The sequence below is a fragment of the Coenobita brevimanus genome, chromosome 70, assembly GCF_032717465.1.
Source record: "Coenobita brevimanus isolate Jiangsu-jjx chromosome 70, ASM3271746v2, whole genome shotgun sequence".
Taxonomy (NCBI): domain Eukaryota; kingdom Metazoa; phylum Arthropoda; class Malacostraca; order Decapoda; family Coenobitidae; genus Coenobita; species Coenobita brevimanus.
Window position 1 is genome coordinate 11,322,824 of NC_137023.1, and position 22,688 is coordinate 11,345,511.

Consider the following 22,688-nt stretch of genomic DNA (forward strand, 5'->3'; position numbering starts at 1 on the left):
CGGACGCAACTTGAAGCGACACGGCAAACAACAGGGGCCACCATAATCTACTGGCATATACCACTTACCGGCAACTATTCCTTGAAGATACATTTGCATATTAACTCATAAAATGTCGACATAATATGTGCCACCAACATACAATATTTAGAAGTGTAATATGCAAAATAATTCACCGAGGAAGAGGTGTTAGAAACTCTCTTAACCCAACGAGAATAGGGCCCACTTGAACCTTAGTTTTACGACCTAAGGGAGCTCTCTCAATAATGCCTAGCTCTACCTACAACTTAGCACATACTTATGACCTCAATTTACAATACTAGCACAAAGCAGCAGCATAGTTAATCAAAATAATTAAGCCATTTGGGGTAACGGCAAATACTATTTGGTTTTCCGTGCAGAATGGATACTGACCTGAAATAAAATGGAATTGTCATTCACATTCATACTGATAATACGGTTAAAGTATTTTATAAATTCTGGACATGGATTAAAAAATAATGTTAGTGAAACTGGAAGCATATAAGAAAAATGAAAATAGGTGTCTACGATTACTCTAACAAGCAGTTCCTCAAAAGACAAGAGCGCTACACATCACTCTGGCTTAGCTCACTAGGCTTCTAGGTGGTTAGTTTAGGAGTTTCACACAACAGGAACAATAGACACATGATGCACGTGCCGCCAGACTGACCACATCTTACGTATCAACTTGTACAACAATGCCAGCATCTGCGTGGTAACTGAATCCGGTAACTGTGTCAAAAAATTAACTGCAAGGGAGGCAAGGTATCTTAGGCATGACATTTAATACCTTCTGGACGATGCCACAATTTTGCATTTCTTCTTACTACCAGTCGAATGATTCAGGTTAGGAATGCATACTGGCGGTGATGGGATTAAAGAAGGATCTATCAAAGCCTCCCACTTTGAAAAGTCATTCCCATTCAGAATAAAATCGGTAGCAGATGGCAAGATTAACATTAATACGCCATCGCGCGAAAATGCTTAAAAAGGAGAGAAACAAGCAGTAAATAGTTGTGGCATCTGGCTGCACCTGCACCTCAAGGATTATACAATACAGGAAAATGTCTGCTATTGACCATTTCAAGCGGCTCACAACAAGCTACGGGAATCAATCTTAAACAAAGCTTTCGTAAAGTAGTTACAGAAATATATGGAAATTTTTTTTTGATTAGATGGAAAACTACATTATCATGTATTGCCTTTAGTAATATATTAATAAGGAGGATTAGTCAAAAGATTATTTATAACAGGTATCAAAATATATTTAAACTACTGTATATCAATAAACACTGAAGTTACCTCTCAATAAAGAGGTATGAATGCTTAAGCATTGATCACTTATACAGTATGAATAAACCAATGAGGTTCTACCTATTATTAATTTCTTCCTATCTGTTTTTGGGCTGATGACCACTTAAGCATTTGCAACAAAGAGTTTCAAAATTCCCTGTTATAATGTAAGTATATATTCAAAAGAAATCGGACGTGCATAAGATTAATTTTGTCTTTAAATAGCCACGAAAACCTTTCATTCAACCCGCAGCCACAATCAGTAATAGCTCTACACGGGTGGGGTTTCCAAATTTATGGAACAAGATTCCAACTACTTTGACTAAAATTTATTTATATGTTGATAGTACGAGGATTTAGCCCATTTAATTGTTTAGCATTAGTTTAGCAGCTTCCCTGAAGGATCTGGGACGATTTCGTGACACTACAAAAGGAACAGTTACTCAGGTTGTACTATAACACAAACTTAATACTGAAACTGAGACAGTCATGGCAGGAACATTCAGACTCACCGTATTTGCTCCTCTCGATCTCCTCTGCAAAAAACTTCTCGATTTTCTCTGCAAAGTGTTTCTTGATGCAGAAGATGATGCCAATGCAGCCCATCACCACGGCCACCGTCATAAGCCCCAGCCAAAAGGGTTCCTCAAGCATTCTCTCAGACAGAGGTTTGTACGGTATACGTAACATCCTGTGTTCACACCGCTCGCCTGGAGAGCATGGCACTGTATAACAGTCCTATCATGTGGGTAAAAATTATGACATAAATTGCAAAACAGTCTGATACCTTTAGTAAGCATTTTTAAATGCCATTACAGATACTGTATTCCGCCATGGTAACTACACACACACACACACACACACACACACACACACACACACACACACAAACGTTTATCTGCAAGTGTTCACCATCCACTCACTTGACGTAGTGCCACTTTCAGGTGATCCTACACTGAGTGACAATCGAGAGAACCATTTACTACGACCGGTGGTAACCATTTAACCAAATGGACGCCTGGCGGTCTTGTGGGTTTAGGTGTTCCTATCAGATGTATCCGATAAGGGTTAGAAACAGAGGGAAGATTGGGGTTTATTGCCCACATTATGCCACTAGAGCGAGCAACTGGTTATTTTCATCATAAATATCTGGACTAAGTAGGTAGCCCCAAGTGCCTACGCTATAAATAGGGCAATGAAAGACTGAACATACATATACATGTTGTTACATAGCCTATGATTTCATCATCCTTTGTGTAATTTTAACGCACAGTATGCTGCATGTTTGATCACGAGCGTGTTCTGCCTCAGTCCCCCCCTTCTACCGTTATAGTAGAGTAAGTCGTTCTCTCTGTTGTCCAGAGCGGGATTGTCAACTCTATGTCCCCATGGCTTCATTTGCGCGTCCCTCTTACAAGTTGTGTCAGGCTCTGCCCGCCCCTATATAATGAGCTCAGTCTCTGCATCATTGCCACTTAGATCTGCTCCTCATTTTGTTCACATCTCTGTCCTCCCCTGTACAATTATTATTATTGTGAGTGCTCAAGAAATCTCCAAACATCTAGCAGCTGTGTGTAATTTGAGTATAACTGTTGTATTTTTTCTTGTACTGTATAGCATAAGTTTAATTTGTGGGCCTAGTGAAGTTTATAATTTATGTAGGGTTCTTTATGTCAGTCATTTTTGATAATAGTTTGTATCTGTAATTATTTATCTGGCATTCACTGAGTATTATCTGGTATCTCATTTTATCAGGGCTGACTTAGATAAATTTACTCTTGCTAATTTCGTGTTAATAGAGGCTATTGCAGTTAACCATATATTTAACCTGTTTATTTGCCATTACATTATCTTTATGAGTCCTGAATGTTATGTTGTTAATTTAAGCATTAAACTTTAACTTGTAATTTTACCTAACTCTTTTGTTTTGAACCTGGAACTTTACGGGACAGTAGTGACTCTTAGTATTCTCACTTAAAGTGTACGTTATCTTTCTCTGTTCCGTAACATAAATTTGGCGACCTCATATCAGGATATTCAGGATATTATCATAAGGATATTGTTTGATATTTTGTGACTGTGATATATTCATGATGGCTACTATTTCTACACTTGATGAAGCCAAAGATTTTTTGTCAAATGTGCAAACAGTGTGTGATATAGAAAACAGAACAAAGAATGAACTTAAGATTGTTGCTCAACAATTGGGATTTGTTGTTCGCTCTCATCAGTCTAAAGATCAAATTGTTGCCATGATTAATGAAAGCTTGTTTAATGTAACTCCTCGAAATGAGCAAACGCAGATTGAATTAGCTAAGTTACAGCTAGCCCTGCAGGAGGCTCGTGTGAAGGAAGCTGAATTTCAGGCAAAAGCTAAGGAGGCTGAGGCACAAGTTGAAATTGCTAGAATTCAAGCAGACCATGAGTATCGCATGAAACAAGGTGGAACTGGATCATCTAGCTCTGATGGTTTTGATGTGGCTAAAAATGTTAAACTTGTCCCTCCTTTTAATGAATCTGATTTAACGAAGTATTTTCAGTTGTTTGAGAGGGTAGCTACAGGTTTTAATTGGCCTAAGGAGTATTGGCCAGTACTCCTTCAAACTGTTCTCACCGGTAAAGCTCAAGTAACTTATGCATCTTTGCCTCAGGATCAATGTGATAATTATGATGTAGTTAAGAGCTTGATTCTCAAGGCCTATGAGCTTGTTCCTGAAGCTTATAGAGTAAAATTTAGGACAACTTACAAGCAAGATAAGCAATCCCATGTTGAGTATGCAAAAATCAAAGAAGATTTGTTAGAGCAGTGGTTAAATTCTAAGAATGTGGATTCTGATTTTGGTAAATTTAAGCAGATGATTTTGCTGGAGGATTTCAGGAGGTGTATTAGTAGAGATGTAAGCCTATATCTTGATGAGAAAAGAATAGATAATTTGTCTGATGCTGCAGTTTTAGCTGATGAGTATGTTCTCACTCACAAGAGATATTCTAGAGAAAAAGGGAAAGCTGAGAGTAAGTACGTTGCCTCTACTCAGAGTACAGGTAACAGGAAAGAGAATAAGGATGATGTTTCTCAGGAAGTAAATACCAGCTTCACCTCTAGATTTCAGAAAAGTAAATGTACTTATTGTAGTAAGCTTGGTCATACTATGGAGAGATGTTTCAGGAGACAGCGTGATGTGAACAAAAAGGAGTCTTTAAATATTCAGTCAATTGGTCTAGTGTCCACTCTTGAGAGTTCCCAGAATTCTTTAACTGAGTTAACTGAACCTGCTTTGAGGGGTAACTTAAATTCTCATGATGGAGCTCCTCTTTTGAGCAGTAACGTGGGTGACACTCTCAAGAGTTCATGTGCTAATTTCCTGTCTGATGGTTTTGTCAGTCCTCTGGACAGTAATGACAGGAAATCAGTTAAAATATGTCGTGATACAGGTGCTTGCCAATCCCTTATGCTGACCAGTGTTCTAGGCTCTAATTTTAATTCCTCTGATGAAACTGTAATCTTACAAGGTGTAGGGAATAATTACTTCTCTGTTCCTCTGTGCAGAGTGAATTTAGAGTCTGGTTTTGTTAATGGTTCTGTTATGGTTGGGTTGGTTGAGACACTCCCAATGTCAGGTGTAACTTTCTTACTTGGAAATGATATTGGTGGAAGTCAAGTGTGTCCAGCTCCTCAGTTGTCTAGTGAGCCAGTGGCTGCGTCCCAGGATTGTGATGTCCCTGATGTGTTCCCTGCATGTGCTGTCACTAGAGCTAAGTCTAAAGTTACTGGTGATTTAGAGGATAATGATGATGATGATGTTATCCTAGCTGACACTTTTCTTGCTAATTTGGACCACTCACCAGATGAGGCAGTACCCCGTAGTGTTGATAATTTGTCTCGTCAAGAGTTGGTTGAGTTGCAGGTTGCTGACCCTGAGTTGAAAGGTCTAGCTAACTCTGCTTACAGTGAAGAAGAGTCAGCCGGTGCTTCTACTTGTTATTATGTAAAGTCAGGAGTACTTATGAGGAAGTGGAGACCCCCAACAGCATCAGCCGACTGTGAATGGGAGGTTGTACATCAAGTTGTCATCCCTCGTGTTTGTAGGCAGGATATCATTAGAGTGGCTCATGATTCCAGTTTGGCAGGACACCTTGGAGTGAGGAAGACTGTGGCACGCATTTTGAAACACTTCTACTGGCCAGGTATCTTCAGGGATGTTTCCTGGTATTGTAAGTCTTGTCACACCTGTCAAGTTGTGGGAAGTGTAATCAGACCGAAAAGGTTGCACCTCTAGTTCCCATTCCTCCTTTTGAGGCGCCTTTCACCCGTGTGTTGGTGGATATTGTGGGCCCTCTTCCTAAGACTTCTTCAGGATTTTCTTATGTGTTGACCATGATTGATATGGCTACTCGTTATCCTGAAGCCATTCCACTTAGAAACATCTCAGCAAAGAGCGTGGTTAAGGAAATGCTAGGGTTCTTCACAAAGTTTGGTCTGCCTAAGGAGGTACAGTCAGACCGGGGAAGTAATTTCATGTCAAATGTTTTCAAGCAGTCTCTGAAAGAGTTGGGCATCACTCAGATCACGTCTTCAGCTTACCATCCCCAGACCCAAGGAGCGTTGGAGAGATATCATCAAACACTCAAATCGATGCTCAAGAAATACTGTTTGGAACACCAGAAAGACTGGGACAAAGGTCTTCCATTTGTTGTATTTGCCGCAAGAGAATCTCCAAATGAATCACTGGGCTTCTCACCTTTTGAACTACTGTTTGGCCATGAAGTAAGAGGACCCCTTAAGTTACTCAAGGAATGCTGGCTGTCGGAGGAAGATGACGTCAACCTGCTGGAGTATGTGATGAAGTTCAAAGAACGGCTGTCCACTGCTTTACAACTGGCGAGAGAGAATTTAGGAGCTGCTCAGGTGAAGATGAAGACTTGGTATGATAAGAAGTCCAGGTTACGCCACTTTCAGCCAGGAGATCAGGTTTTGATTCTGCTACCAGTTCATGGGCAACCTCTTCAAGCCAAGTTTAGTGGCCCTTATTTCGTGGAGAAGAAACTCAGTGATGTCAGCTATGTCATCGCCACACCAGATCGTAGAAAGAGCAAGCAACTATGTCACATCAACATGCTAAAGTTATATCACAGGTGGGACGAAAATAATCCAGTCTGCACTGTAGCTGTTCCACCCGAGTCTGCAAGTGAAGCTCTCCCATGCAGTATGAGCCTGAGTGATAGTTTGGGGAAGAATCCTGATATCATGAATGATCTCCAGACTAAGCTTTCTCATCTACCACCCAAGGAAAGGCAGGAGTTTTCGGCATTACTGCAGGAGTACCCGCAAGTGTTCCGTGCTACTCCAGGAAGAACCACTGTGTTGATGCATGATGTCGATGTTGGAGACGCAAAGCCAATTAAATTGCCTCCTTACCGTGTGAACCCAGTGAAAGTTCCTCTCATCCAGAAGGAGCTTGGCTACCTGTTGGACCACAAGATGATTGAGCCCTGTCAGAGCGAGTGGAGTTCTCCTGTCACTCTAGTCCCTAAGCCAGGTGGGTCACAGAGGCTTTGCATCGACTACAGACGTGTTAATCAGATAACCAAAACAGACACTTACCCTCTCCCTCGTGTGGAAGATTGCATAGACAAGATCGGAAAGGCTAGGTACATAAGTAAGTTTGATTTGTTAAAGGGATACTGGCAAGTACCTATGACTGAACGTGCTAGGGAGATCTCATGTTTTGTAACACTAGGAAAGGCTTTTGCATGTTCTGTAATGCCGTATGGTATGAAGAATGCACCAGCCACATTTCAGAAGCTCATGAATGTTGTAACAGAGGGTTTGGCAGGGTGTGTTGTTTATATTGATGATGTATTAATCTTCAGTGACAACTGGAAAGATCACCTATGCCATGTCAGTAAATTTCTTGACCGTTTAGTTCATGCTAATCTTGTAGCTAATTTATCAAAGTGTGAGTTTGGTCAAGCTAAAGTTCAGTACCTTGGGTATGTAATTGGTGATGGACATGTTGCACCACCAGGAGCTAAGGTTCAGGTTATAAGTGATCTTCCCAGACCTAAAAGTAGGAAAGAGCTACAAAGATTTTTGGGAATGGTAGGTTATTACAGGAGATTTGTTCTTAACTTTTCTATTCTTGTATCACCACTTACAGACCTACTGAAAAAGGGAGTTGAATTTGTCTGGACCGATAACTGTGAATCCTCTTTCAACAAACTTAAAGCTATTCTATTAAGTCAGCCAGTGCTCGCTACTCCAAATTTTGCTAAGCCTTTTAAGATGGCTGTTGATGCAAGTGATACAGGAGCTGGGGCTGTTTTGCTGCAAGAGGATGATCAGGGTATTGAACATCCTGTCTCTTATTACAGTAAGAAGTTCACTCCACCTCAAAAGAACTACTCAACTATTGAGAAAGAGCTTTTGGCCTTGATTTTGGGTTTACAGCATTTTCCATTTTATTTGTGTTCTGGTTTTGACCCCATAGTCATTTATACCGATCATAACCCACTGAAATTCCTTAGTAAGTTTAAAGATAAAAATCAGAGATTGACAAGATGGAGTCTACTTCTTCAGGAGTATTCATTAGACATACAACATGTCAAGGGGAAAGAAAATGTTATTGCAGATTGCTTATCTAGACTTTAGACAGATTGTTTTAGAGTAATAAGAAATTTCCTTTGTAAATTTCTTTTTCTTTGTGGGGAGGTGTTACATAGCCTATGATTTCATCATCCTTTGTGTAATTTTAACGCACAGTATGCTGCATGTTTGATCACGAGCGTGTTCTGCCTCAGTCCCCCCCTTCTACCGTTATAGTAGAGTAAGTCGTTCTCTCTGTTGTCCAGAGCGGGATTGTCAACTCTATGTCCCCATGGCTTCATTTGCGCGTCCCTCTTACAAGTTGTGTCAGGCTCTGCCGGCCCCTATATAATGAGCTCAGTCTCTGCATCATTGCCACTTAGATCTGCTCCTCATTTTGTTCACATCTCTGTCCTCCCCTGTACAATTATTATTATTGTGAGTGCTCAAGAAATCTCCAAACATCTAGCAGCTGTGTGTAATTTGAGTATAACTGTTGTATTTTTTCTTGTACTGTATAGCATAAGTTTAATTTGTGGGCCTAGTGAAGTTTATAATTTATGTAGGGTTCTTTATGTCAGTCATTTTTGATAATAGTTTGTATCTGTAATTATTTATCTGGCATTCACTGAGTATTATCTGGTATCTCATTTTATCAGGGCTGACTTAGATAAATTTACTCTTGCTAATTTCGTGTTAATAGAGGCTATTGCAGTTAACCATATATTTAACCTGTTTATTTGCCATTACATTATCTTTATGAGTCCTGAATGTTATGTTGTTAATTTAAGCATTAAACTTTAACTTGTAATTTTACCTAACTCTTTTGTTTTGAACCTGGAACTTTACGGGACAGTAGTGACTCTTAGTATTCTCACTTAAAGTGTACGTTATCTTTCTCTGTTCCGTAACAATGTATACAGACACACACACACACACACACACACACACACACACACACACACACACACACACACACACGCACGCACGCACGCACACGCACGCGCGCTAGATAGATAGATAGATATACTCCTGAACTTGCAGCTCAAAGCATAAACAAGGTCTAACAACAGGCCTAATTAAGGTAATACCCGGTACTTTCTTTTTTTAGTGTACCCTGAAAGTGGAGCTGGTTTAAGTATGCCAACATTCTGAGATTTGTGTTTATGTTTACTGTGAGGATGTATCAGTTTCCACCCGGATTGAATCTATCACAAGAGCATCGAGGTAGAACAGATGTTGTTGCATCCTCACATAAACATAAATATTTGTTCAAAGGTATAAAACTGAGTACTCACTGCGATTATCTGTGTTGCATTACAATAATAGTATAGGTATGTGAAAATACCAATCAACTGTTCGAATGTATTTGTCCCTGTCTAATTCCCTTTGCAATGTCGACAGAAAAATGTCATAATTAGCTAGCTGCCATCCATGTTCTCACTGAAGTATGTCCAGATAACAACAACCAGCCCGCCTAAATGTCGGAGAAGAAGGGTAACACGTCTGTACTCAGTACACATGAACTTGGCCGTGCCATCCCTAGATTTTAAACACTGAATGTAACGAGAGATTTTAACACATAACTTTTGCTCTAGTCACGAATACAGTATGTGCAGTGGAGAGAATGCATAATCGTGGCATTATCCTACTAATTCGCTGAACTACGGGAGTCAAGCTGGAATTCAACGGAAATTTCTGCGAATTCAAAATGGAAGAAATACAGTTATGGTTGTGCGTGACCCACCTTCCCACCAGGCGTGACACTGACAGCGGAAGGTGTGGTTGGCGGGGGTACAGGCGCCTCGGCTCTGGCAGGGGTCGCCGTCACATGGGGACACCCGCCTCTCACACCGGTCCCCGCTGTATCCTGGGTCACACTGACACACAAACCCTTTGGCACCTCCGTGCAGGCACCGACCCCACACGCACGGAGACACCTCACACCATTTCACCTTCAATGAAGATAAATAGTGATAAAGTAAGATAATGTGCTACTTGTCAAGAGCTGGCTGTTCTTCCACTGTCATGGTAAAATACGTTTTATGTACCATAAGGCCATATCATATCCATCTATTAGGAAGAAGCTAATAATTTAGGTCTGTAGAAATGAAAAAAAAAAAAATGATACCTGAGACTATCAAGCAGCAGTCGGACTAAAAGTATCCCGAATATCAGAAACGACTATGATATAAACTTAGTATTATTATTTACAAAATAACTCCAATAAATATAGGCTTAAATATACTTTGGCTCCCAAGCAACTCCTCTCTTCACTGCTGACATCTTAAATACCGTTTGTATCATCTTCAATGCAGCTTGTTTCAACCACTACGTGCTTATGGAGAGCCTCTTGCTTTACTGGGGGTCAAACCGTGTCAATTCGGGATGATAAAATAAGACCTTGCGTAAAGCCACCGAGGAGTTTTCCTCCAAGCAGTGAAATCAATTAGTCAATTATTGTTACAGCTTTTCCTACTGGGACACACGAACCGTCTCCAGACTCAAAACCTTCGCTGTTAGACCTTGTACTGTGTTGTTGTTTTTTTTTCTTTTTTATATAACCGACACCACCTACTCCAGTAACCCTTGTCAATTTCTTTGGAAACTTTGAATACGGGAAAGGGAAGGGGAGGGCAAACAACCCCTCCCCCCTCACCGCCCGGGTAGAGTTGCCCAAAAATCTTCACTGGTCCCATACTACCTAAAATATGGTGGGGGTGGAAGTTTACCTCTTTGGTTTCTTTTTAGGTACAAACTCTGTTTCAAACTCAGTTAAATTAGACATGCAAGAGATTATGACAAGAAGACGACAGTTCGAGCGTTAGAAATGGTTATGACTCATTGGGTCTCGCCTAAAGAAAGCAAACTTCCTGCACAATGGAAAGATGAAAATTGACAAAGAAAGAAGAGAGCCTAGGAAAAGTGCCATGGTGGTACTGCACGATGAAAATCTGAGTGAAAGAAACTGGATGTACCTAGGTAACTGATTAGACATGAGGAGTGGAGAAGGAAGAGTGTTAAAGCTGAGCGATGGTGATAGAGTGAACATACTCTTAGTTCACCGTCTAGTTCTCACACCTGACAGAAGTGACCAGTGTAGCCCGGTGTGCAGACGCAGGAGTGGTTGTGGCCGTGGGTAACGCAGCGTCCACCATGGAGACAGGGAGAGGGTTCACACCACGCCACACCTCCCGACACCCTGGCACCCACATCACCCACACCCAGCGAGCGATTCACCCAACCAGGATCTGCAACGGGAGATGACTGAGTTAGATACGTGCAGTATAGTATAAAACTTGGGTTAGTGATATATAAGGGAGATGAGTGTTAGTAGCGTTGTGCAACAGGAAGAGGAGAGTTAGTAGCGTGGTGCAATAAGGGAGATGAATGTTAGTGGTGTGCAGTAAGAGATATGGTCGTCAGGGGCATGCAAAAAGGGCAATGGATGTGATACCAACTCTAACGTACGGAAATGAAGCTTGGACGTTTTTGGAAGGACACAAGTCAAGAGTGAGAGCAGTGGAAATGAGTTATTTAAGAGGAGCCTGTGGAGTCACATGGAGAGACAGGCTGACGAATGAGGATATAGAGGAGCGTTGTGGTGTGGATGTGGATGTGATAGGAAGCGTTATGAGGAACTCACTGAGGTGGTTTGGCCATGTGGATAGGGTGGAGGGTGAAAGACTGACCACACACTCCATCAATTCCTGGGGCTGGACTTTCTTCATTGCTTCCACAACTTCCATCCTACTGATTTTTTCCTCTCTTCTCACATCCCTCCTTGTCCCAGCCATTCCCTAGCCACTTATACTCCCATTACTTTCATTCTTTATGTTCAACAATTCATTAAAGTGGTCTCTCCATCTGCTCAAATTTTCTCCCTTCACTAGTAATCTACCATTTTTATCTTTCACTCCCTGACTAACTTCTTTAACCCCCTGTCTAACTCTCTTTACCTTTCCAGAAAATTTTTCTTACATTCCCTCCACTTTACTCTCAAATTTCTTCCAAATTCCTCACCTTCTTCTTACTCTCTCTTACTAATCATTTCACCTCTCTCTTCCGCTCTGCATATAACACTCTTGTGTCTCTCAACTTCCTCCACACCCCTGCTCCTCATCCACCCACTATATGTTTTCTTCTTTTTGTTCCACAGCCTGTTTCACCTCTTCATTCCACCATGCTGTTCCTTGCACCCCGTTTCAACCCCACACAGCACCCCAGATACAGCACAAACTTCTGCGAATATCTTGCACACAACTTCCACGTCCCCCATCTACTCCAGATCATATTTACCCAATCGCTCCTCTACTACTCTCTTAAAATCTGCCCTTTTTCCATTCTCTAGTAACTTTTCCACCTTCCTTGGAAGAACTACTTCCTCCTGTCCTTCCCTTCTTCTATTCCCCCACTTCATTTCAATGTTGGCTTTCACCACCACCATGTGGTAGTCAGAAAGTCCACTTCCCCAACCTCTATATGCTCTTGCATCCATTACACACCTGATTTTATCATCCACACACACTTAATAAATCATTGGCTTCCGTTCATTCAGTTACCACCCACCCTTCTCATCACTCCCCACATATACCTGTGGATCATATTGTGTCTGAAGAGGGTGTTGGCTATCACCAACCCCCTCCCGGCACAAATGTCCACTACAGCACTGCCATTCTCATCCACTTCTGCAGACACATCCCACTCATCAACTACTCCCTCCACCTTCACATGCCATACTTTTCCATTCTTATCTCCAATCAAAAACACTCTCATTCCTTTCAAACTTTTCCATGCACACTGCACATTTGTTCAGAGCTTTTCTTTCACACTGCTTGCACGATATTGCATTGGCATATACACACACACAGTCGCCCACATTTGTAGTCCAACTTTCAATCTTACCCACACAATTCTTGTGCCAACTGATCCATACTCTCTTCCATTCCCCTTCCATCTCCTGCACACAACAATACACAGTCCTTTTGCCCTCTCATTCTCACTCACTTCCGCGCATATACCCCATCCATACTCCCATTCCCACACACTCTAACCTCACCATTTAGTCTCAGTTAATCCTCATACATACACTTTTGCACCATCAAGCACCTGGACAATCTCTCTTTCTTTCACCTCATCATTTGCATCCTGTACATTACAAGCCACAATCCGTACGATGTCCTTTGTTCGGTCCTTAGTCGTCACCTGTAGGTCAGTCCTGGTCCGAGGCTTCTTGTACATAATTTTAATTGGTTGTTTTCCATGGAGGGGAACTAACCCTCCACCAACTCACTTGTTGTCACGTAGGGAACAATTATTGGTTAGTTACAAAATTACCATCCAGCAATGTAAATGATTTCCTGGTTTACAGGAAAGCATTTGGAATGCCCTTTAATGCAGAGATACCCTAAAAAAAGAGTACAGTACTGCTACACCAAGTGGGTGGATGATCCGCGCCCCCTCCTACCACAGGGACGTATTAGTGCTAAATCACATGCTAATCTGGCCATATCTGATATCTGCCACATATGCATAGATGAAGGAAAGTGATGGTGCCTGATTACTCCTTTACCTGGTCACATCTCTGTCACATACAAGTTCATGGGTTACCGTAGTAGTGTGCATACGAATTTCACAAGGCTTAAGCTCAGAAGGATGGAGGACATATTCATAACCTGGTTCAGTTTGTCTCATGTCCTACTTTTGGTGGCAATAGGCCCACTAGGTTGCCCGCGAGTGTGCGTTTATGATCGCACACAAGCATGCACACATACATGCACACATTCATGCATACACATGCACACATGAGCACATACACGCACACACGCACTCACAAGCGTATACACACACACACACACACACACACAAACACACACACACACACACACACACACACACACACACACACAGACATGGTATTAAAACACACCCATTAATACCGGTGCACCCGTCTACAAAGAAACAGCCTTGGATTTTATGCCGTACAACTAGGATGATGGCTATTACTGCCTAAGTGGTGACATGTGAAGGCGTGTAGCATGTACAGTAGGGCCACTGAACCTAAGGGAACGGGCGGTTAAGCCATGTCCAAGGTCGAACACACACACACCAGGCTCGGATTCTGGGTAGAGAAGACCATGGGGGACGTATGCCCCCATATTTTCGGCTGACCAATTAACATTTATAATAAATGAACTATGAGAGCAAAATATAAGCATTAATTATCTTACATTAAAGCTTTCATGTAATCATTTCGATGAAAAGAGGGATCTCGTGATAAACTGTCGAAGGTTTGAAGATGAGTTATCAAGAATTCATACTTGTAAATCCTCAAAGAATCATGCCACCGTTTTCCACAGTGCTCCATCCAGCTCTGAACAAACTCCTTCCACATCCACTGACTCCCCCTGCGACACCCAAACATTGGCCTCTACCCCCCCCCCTCTACACACACAATATCCACGCATATATTTCTTTGCGGTGATATGATGCTCTTCACTGCTGCTCAGAAATCGTTGCTCTCTGCATATGAAATCCCAGCCTCTGATTGCTGGAGGTTGGACTCTTTTGTTCTTTGCACAGGTATTAGGACTTCACACCCTCAAGTATGATGACGGCTAATTATTTTGTTTAAAAATTATTAGTACGATTTTACTTGGTATACTTATTATTGGGGTGTTCAATAACAGCACTGAATAAACCCCAGCCATCTTGAGGTCATTCGTAAGTTATATAAGATTGCCTGGTGGCAGTTAGATAAGTATTATCACGTAATCATGATGAAGGAGACACTGTTATTTTACGGAATGTTTATGCCAAAAGTATAATGTTAGATGTCGGTTGGGGCAACCACTGTCTTAGTATGTGGTGGTCTTTGAGTATTGAGCCCATGACCTGTTCTCTGTATAGTTATGAAAAGTGCTTGTGGACCCTTCAGGCCCCTTCCACTTGCCCCTGCGGAGGGCTCTCGTGTTTATGTGCTGTTCTAGTGTAACGCTGTCACTTGGATTTTTGCAGCTAACCAATTGATCATGTTATTTGGAGCTTCGGGAATGGAACCCAAGTTGTCCAAACACAAGTCTGACATACACACACAGACACACAGCTAATGCTATAGTATATATTAGTTGTACTTATGGGTAAAAAATTCCATGGAGATCCTATGCCGGGCACAGGAAGCGGCGTTTTTTGGTCAAAATGTGATCGCTCATTAAATATAGCAAAAGTTTTTCAATCGTGATGGGACCAGGTTTTTTCACATCAGCAAATTTTTTGCGATTTTTGTGTCAATTTTGGTGCGATTTGAATGTGTAGTTTCGGCTGCCCAAAACACACACACACACACACACACACACACACACACACACACGGCTAATGCTTTAGTATACAGTATTAGACAAGTGTTCGTGGGCCCTTTGGGCCCCTCGCACTTGCTCCTGCAGAGGGCTCTCGCAATGCACCCTTGCTTTCTTGTCTCGTTTCCTCGTGCTTCTCACTTGTTTCCTCACGCCTCGCGTGCGAGTTGCGATCATTTCAGGTAATCCAAGCCACGTTTATGTGTTGTTGTAGTCTAACATTGTCACCTGGATTTTTTGCAGCAAACCAACTGACTGTGTTATTTGCAGCTTCGGGAATAGAACCCAAGTTGTCCGAATGCAAGTCCGAAATACACACACAGACACACAGCGACTACTACAGTATATTTTAGTTGTACCTATGGGCAAAAAATTCTATGGAGATCCTATGCAAGGCACCGGGAGTGGCATTTTTTGGGTCAAAATGTGATCGCTCATTAAATATAGTAAAAGTTTTTCAGTCGTGATGGGACCAAGATTTTTCACATCAGCGAATTTTTTTGCGATTTTAGTGTCAATTTTGGTGCAATTTGAATGTGTAGTTTTGGCTGCCCAAAATACACACACACACACACACACACACACACACACGGCTAGTGCTAAAGCATATTAGATTGTATTAAAAACCACAAGCACTGATGCTTCTGGTCATCATTAAAATTAATAGTGTCCAAAACTTCTCACCTACCAGTGTGGTAATGATTAACTATATAATGAAAAACAAGTACTCGTGGGCCCTTTGGGCCCCTCGCACTTGCTCCTGCAGAGGGCTCTCGCACTGCTATGGTTTATTTTAGTTGTACATATGGGCAAAAAATTCTGCGGAGATCCTATGCCGGGTGCCTGGAGCAGCTTTTTTGGTCAAAATGTGATCGCTCATTAAATATATCCATCCATCCATCATCCAATCCTACATTGCCCCATGAGGAGCATAGAAGCCCGGGGCTAGGCAGTTGGTCCCGACATTTAAGATAAGAGTAACCAGCCTCACTCATCCCTGAGTGGCATTACATGAGCAATCAACCCCAACCACCCCTTGGATATAAACCTTCACCGGCTCAATCCGACTGGAGCACAATAATTACCCACTAAACCACCATACCAGTAGTAAAAGTTTTTCGATCGAGATGGGACCAAGTTTTTTCACATCAGAGAATTTTTTGCGATTTTTATGTCAATTTTGGTGCGATTTGAATGTGTAGTTTCGGCTGCCCAAAACACACACACACACACACACACACACACCTAATGCTATAGTATATTAGATAAGTGCATGAGTATTTTTTTTTTCAAAATATTCTGACTCAATGATGGTGGAAGGTTGCCTTGTTGGACATTAACCCATCATGTCCCGACCGATTTTCCACCACTGACTCCCCCCAGTCCCGACCAATTTTGGAAAAAAATTTTTTTGGCTCAAACCTCCACTTTTAGTGAGAAACATCAAAAATTCATAGAGAAATCGCTCACCTGAGGTTTAAAATACTAGATACAGGTAGCAGTACCTCCTTACCTTACTGGGTTTTCTATCAGGCTGGCTCCAAAGAAAACGAGTTCTATGTGAAGGTAACTATTCCACACCACTCATAAAAGGTATTTATTTTTTCATTAGGTACGAATTTATATGTAGTACAAGAGTATATTGGTTTTCAAACAGTAACACTGGCATTACAAGCATCGTTTCACTCACTAACTCATCAACATACCTGACCTTTTTTGGCGACATTACCTGATCATCATTTCTGACTGTTTCTTCCTCTAATGCTATGTAAACTTTGTCCTCCACATTGTCATCGATTGGGGAATCACTCTGGCCCTGAATGTCTTTATTGGCCAGGGCACTGGTAACAGGTGAATTGCCGAGACAATGGCGTGCGGGGGGGAGGTTATGTGGTGTAAGGCATTGTCCCTGCTTGGCATCTTGTAGAGGAATAGAGGAAGGTGTCCCGTGTATACGTACCAAAAATCACGCATGAAAATTGAAAATTGTGCAAATTATGAACCTTGCAATTGCGCAACATACCAGTACGTCGACGGGTCTAGCTGTGACAAAACGTTGTGACGTACCCATATGTCGATGGGATGCCTTGGGTTAAAACTCCCCTCCCCCCCTCTCTCTCTCTCTCCCATGTGTGTGTATTTTAACGTCAATGGGGGCAATTATTTGGGGCCAAAAAATAAATAAATAAATAAATAAATAAAATCAAACAAGCGGTGCCAGGAACAACAAACCTCGCCCAACAGCAGGTAGTTTATTGCTATTAAATACTGACTCGTTTCTGCCATTTAGTGTCAGTGCACAATTGAAGTCTTAGGTAATGGCACAACAAGTTTTCAAGCTACTTACTCTCTGAAAATCTGTGATCTTAACTTTTCAAGGTCACTGAAGGTCAAAGGTCATGTTACCAAATGAAAGCCCATATGAGACATCCTGAATCTTGGTAATAGTACATATATATCTTGAACGAGTTTCCAGTTATAGCCCCCTGAATATGCGTGACCTTGAGTTTGAATTTTCAAGGTCACTTATAGTCAAAGGTCATGTTATCAATTAAAAACCCATGTGGGATTTTGTATAAACAGATAATACTAAACATCTCCCTATCTTCAACCAGTTTCAAGTTATATTCCCTTGAACATTCATGACCTTGAGTTTGACCTTTCAAGGTTATTCAAGGTCAAAGATCTTAATGCCAAATGAAAACCCTTATTACGAATTCCTGTATGTTCTTAATAGCAAACATCTCTTTCTTGAACCGTTTTCCGTGACCTTGATTTTGACCTTTCGTGGTCACTCGATTATCTCGAAAATTTATCACTTTTGGGGGGGACCAGTGTCCACATATCCTAAGAATTTCATGTAATTTCATTCAGCAGTTTTTACGAAATGTTGCTAACAAGCAAACAAACAAACAACAAACAAACTTGACCAAAAGCAATACCTCGTCGGACTCCGTCCGGTCGAGGTAAAAATATAAAAAGCATGAAAATGAAACTGGCCCATGTGAAACCTAATTCGAACCATCCTACGTTATACAAAAACCCTTTTACCAGTTCTTGCTGCACTACACACACACACACACACACACACACACACGATTATACTATGCTTACGATAAATGAATGTGAATGCTAAAAAAGATATGAGTGGTAAATGAACATGAGTGGTCTCTGGATCTGACTATTAACAACGTTAACCCGAATTACATATAACCAATTTAATTTTGGTAAAACACAGGAGTTACACGTAGGTCAGGGGAGACTCGATGTGATGGCTGTTAATGAACGGCATAATACCCCTTCAATTTGAAAATTCTCCCTGAACTTAATAGAAACGTCCGAAATTAGCAAGAATACAGTTGATAATACGCCATATGAATGATAATTGTGGCTAACTGCATAAAAATGGAAAACGTTCGAAGGACAAGAGACTTAAGGCATGAGGTTAGCCATGATGAGAACAATGAGTGGATTTGTGAGAATGGTCGGGTAATGAGGAAAACGATGGTGACAGAGTGAATCATTGGGCGTGAATTGCAAAGTCAATAGTTAGGAGGGTGAATGAAAAAAAAAAGGGTGGACCGGCGCAGAGGGTTGTGGTGGGATTAATGAATGAGTGAAGGCAATAGGGTGATAGCAGGGTGCATGGATGACTGAGGGTTGTAGGATAATAACAGGGTGAACAGTTGGATTAGAATGATGGGAATGTGGATAATTCAGTGAGAAAAAGTGAATAACTGAGAGAGCGTATGACAGAGTGAATGGTTGGGAGTGTGGTAAGGTTATTGGTTGAGTGGGAGTGATGGTTTAACTGAGAGGGTGAATGGTAAGGATAATGATAGTGTAGCTGATGTGTGTGAGTGATAATTGGGTGAATGCTGAGTGAGGGTGATGGCAGGGTGAATGCTGAATGTGGGCGTGATAGGGTGAATGCTGAGCGTGGGTGTGGAAGGGTGAACGTTAAGTGAGCGTGTTGTTGGGTGAAAGGTGAATGAGGGTGTGGTATGGTGAATGATGAGTGAAAGTTTGGTAGGGTGAAAGGTGAATGAGAGTGCAGTATGGTTAATGTTAAGTGAGAATGTGGCTGAGTGAACGTTAATGAAGGGTGTGGCTGGGTGAATGTTGAGTTAGGGTGCGGCAGGTTGAATGTTGAGTTAGGGTGCGGCAGGTTGAATGTGAGTGCGGTAGTGCAAATGTTGAGTGAATGTATGGCAGGGTGAATGTTGACTGAGGGTGTACTAGGACGAATTTTGAATGAGGTTGTGGTAGGGTGAAAGGAGAGTGCGCTGGGGTGAATGGCGTACGACGGTGTTGTATGGTGAATGTTGAGTGTGGATGTGGTAGTGTGAATGTTATGGGCGGAGTGGTAGAGTGAAAGAATGATGAGAGCGCAATAGGGTTAATAGTGATTAAGAGTGTGATGTGGTAGGGTGACTGTTAAGGGTGGGAGTCGTAGGGTGAAAGAGTAATGAGAGCGCAGCAGGATTAATGGTGAGAGAGGGTGTGATGTGGTAGGGTGAGTGCTGAATGTTGACTGAAAGTGTGGCAGGATGAATGATGAGTGAGGATGTGGTAGGGTGAATGCAGAGTGTGGGTGTACTAGGTTGAGTGTTGAGTGAGGAAGTGGTAGGAAGAATGCTGAGTGACAGTGTGGTAGGGTGAATGTTGAGTAAGTGTGTGATAGGGTGAATGCTGAGTGTGGGTATGGTGGGGTGAATGCTGCGTGTGAGTGTTTTAAAGTGAATGCTGAGTGACAGTGTGGTAGGATGCATGTTGGGTGTGTGTGTGTCGTAGGGTGAATATTGAGTAAGGGTGTGTGGTAGAGTAAATGGTGTGTGAGCGTGATTGAAGGACGATGGTGAGTGAGGGTGATGGTAAGGTGAATGGTGAGTGTGTGGCAAAGTGGTAAAGTGAAAGTTGAGTGAGGGTGTGGTAGGGTGAAAGCTGAGTGAGGGTGTGGTAGGGTGAATGCTGAGTGAAGGTGTGATAGGGTGACTGTTGAGTTAGGGTGTGGTAGGGTGAAAGGCGTATGAGTAAGAGTGATAATGAGGTGAAGAGTTGAGTGAAAATGATAGGAGGGAGAATATTAGGTGAGGGTGTGGGGAACCACGGTTCCTTTGCAGTAGACTGGGCCTCGGTACAGCAAGGTGCCGGAAAGAGTGGAGGTTTAGTTCCTAGATGGACGCCGTACTTGCGTCTCTCCAACCAGCTAACAGAGGCACCATAGTAGACTCCACATCACCCCGCTACTCGGCTATATGTTTACCATGCAGAATTGTAAATGATTTCCTGGGTTTCAGGAAATCAGGAAACCATTACGTTTACTGCTCTGTGTAGAGCCAACGGAAGTGGACAGAAGAGTAGTAAAGCGACAGGAAGGATGGGCGAAACAATAAGATGAAAGGGAGGCAGATACATAAAAGAATGATAAAGGTAAGAGAAAAAGTAGGCAGCACTATATCAAGTAATATGAATGAATGGCTAGGTGATGTTGGTTAAGTGGATGGCTTAGTGAGTTTTTAAAGTGAATAGTTGAGTGAGGTGGTAAAATGAATGGTTGACTGACACTAGCAAAGTGAATGGTTGAATGAAGAAGGTATGGTGAGGATGAGAGAGAATATAGTAAAGTGATGGTAGGATGAAAGGTGAGGGTGTGGTAGGGTGGTGATAGGATGAATGGTTGAGTGAGAGGGACAGATTAACATTTGAATGAGGGGGTAAGGTAAAGACTGACTGAAGGTGATGGTTAGGTAAATGAGTTAGTGTGGTTGGTGTGATAATTTTTTAATGTTACAGTTAATGGTTTGAAGCTGGCAGGTGAACGATTGTGTCAGGGAGGCAGGGTGAATAAAGTCTGCGTGAGGGCTAGAATTGGTGGTAATTGATTTTTTTTTTTTTTTCAATAAGCGTGAGGCAAAGAGAACAAAAAATAAGTACAAGTGGCAAAGGAGAGAGAGAGAGAGAGTATAAAGGGTTACAAAAAAATAATAAAGAAAACGGCAGGTTGGGGCGACCTGACTAGTTTATATCGCTGGTAACAGTACAGTATAGGCAGGTGGCCTAGCAGGTTAAGATGCTTTATGGTAGTTCAAATGTTAGAAACGGTTGAATTAATACATGCATAATGCCACTCAGGGAGCAATGACTGGTACCCTTTACATACTGTAAATGTCTGAACTTTACAGCATAGACCCCGGCCCCTACGTTAATGATGGGGTAACATAGGACTGAACGGCTAATGGATCGATGGATGGATGAATGGATGGATGAAGGTTTTGATGGATGGATGGATCGATCGACAAATGGATGAACAGATGGATGGATGGAGGGAGGGAGGGCTGGATGAATGGATGATGCAATGACAGGACGAACTGCAGTATACTATTAAATAACGAAACGTACATAATTCATGTATTAGACACCTATAAGACAAGAACTTAGAGATTTAATTTGGGATACTTTTGTTAATGATATATATATATATATATATATATATATATATATATATATATATATATATATATTATTGGCAAGAACGTCTCTTCCTTATCATCATCATCATCACCATCATCATCATCACAGTTGTGCAAGGAGTGGATGGGATCCAGGAAGAGGAAAACGAGCAGACACTTACCCGCAAGAATTTCGTACGAGGCACTGAAGAAGGCGACTGAAGACACCCAGTTACTGCTATTGATGTTGGCGGTTGTGGTTGGGGGTGCTGGTAGTAGAACTGACGGAGGTAAGGGGATGATTTCCGGATCGGGGTGTGCCGGCAGGAGAGGAGGGAAAGGAACACCATTTGCAGGGAGAGGCGAGGTGAAGTTGTGGTGTCTAGAGGAGGCAATGGTGGAGCTTGGGTCTGTTGTTGTTGTGGTGGCGGTAGGAGAGGTTATAGTTGATGGAAGCTGTGTAGAAGAGGGTGTAAAAATTTCGGGTGCGTCAGATGTGTGAAATGTGGTAGTGGGTGTGGTAGGGAAGCGGTGTGTGGCAGTGGTTGGGGTGTGTGATGCCTGAGGATATACAGATCTATCTCTGACGTAAGACCGAATTAAAAACGGTGGCAAGGAAAGAGGAGTTTTCACTTCAGAGGGGAAGGAGTTGGTTGATGACGAACTTTGACGGGTGGCAGGAGTAGGTGGAGGAGAGGGTGATGAAGCAGAATGTGAAGTAACTAAATCTTTGACTGATGTGAAAGTTGGACCCGTCTTGGCGGAATTGGAAGAATCATAAATAACCGAAGATGTGGTGGAAGTATCTGTGCTTGTGGTTGAACGCTGTGTGGAACTGAATGAGGTTTTGGGTGGATGATGAGTGGAGGAAATATCATGAGCAGGATGCTTTTGAAAGAAAATTGAAGAATTATTCATCAACTGATGAGTGGCTGGCTGGCCTGGGCGGATGTGGACTTCACGAATGAGAAGAGTGTTGAAGGT

At 42.0% G+C, this 22,688-nt stretch overlaps 1 protein-coding gene across 1 annotated transcript in view; it reads right to left on the minus strand.

The window, feature by feature from the left end:
- The window catches only part of LOC145406388 (uncharacterized), a 246,849-nt gene that overhangs the window by 76,497 nt on the left and 147,664 nt on the right, over nt 1-22,688 (minus strand). The window contains exons 16-19 of the mRNA XM_080277552.1: nt 21,887-22,160; nt 10,979-11,148; nt 9,645-9,852; nt 1,827-2,024 (exon numbers count right to left, since the gene is read on the minus strand). Of these exons, the coding sequence (XP_080133678.1) occupies nt 1,827-2,024; nt 9,645-9,852; nt 10,979-11,148; nt 21,887-22,160 (850 nt within the window). The remainder of the gene's footprint in view (nt 1-1,826; nt 2,025-9,644; nt 9,853-10,978; nt 11,149-21,886; nt 22,161-22,688) is intronic.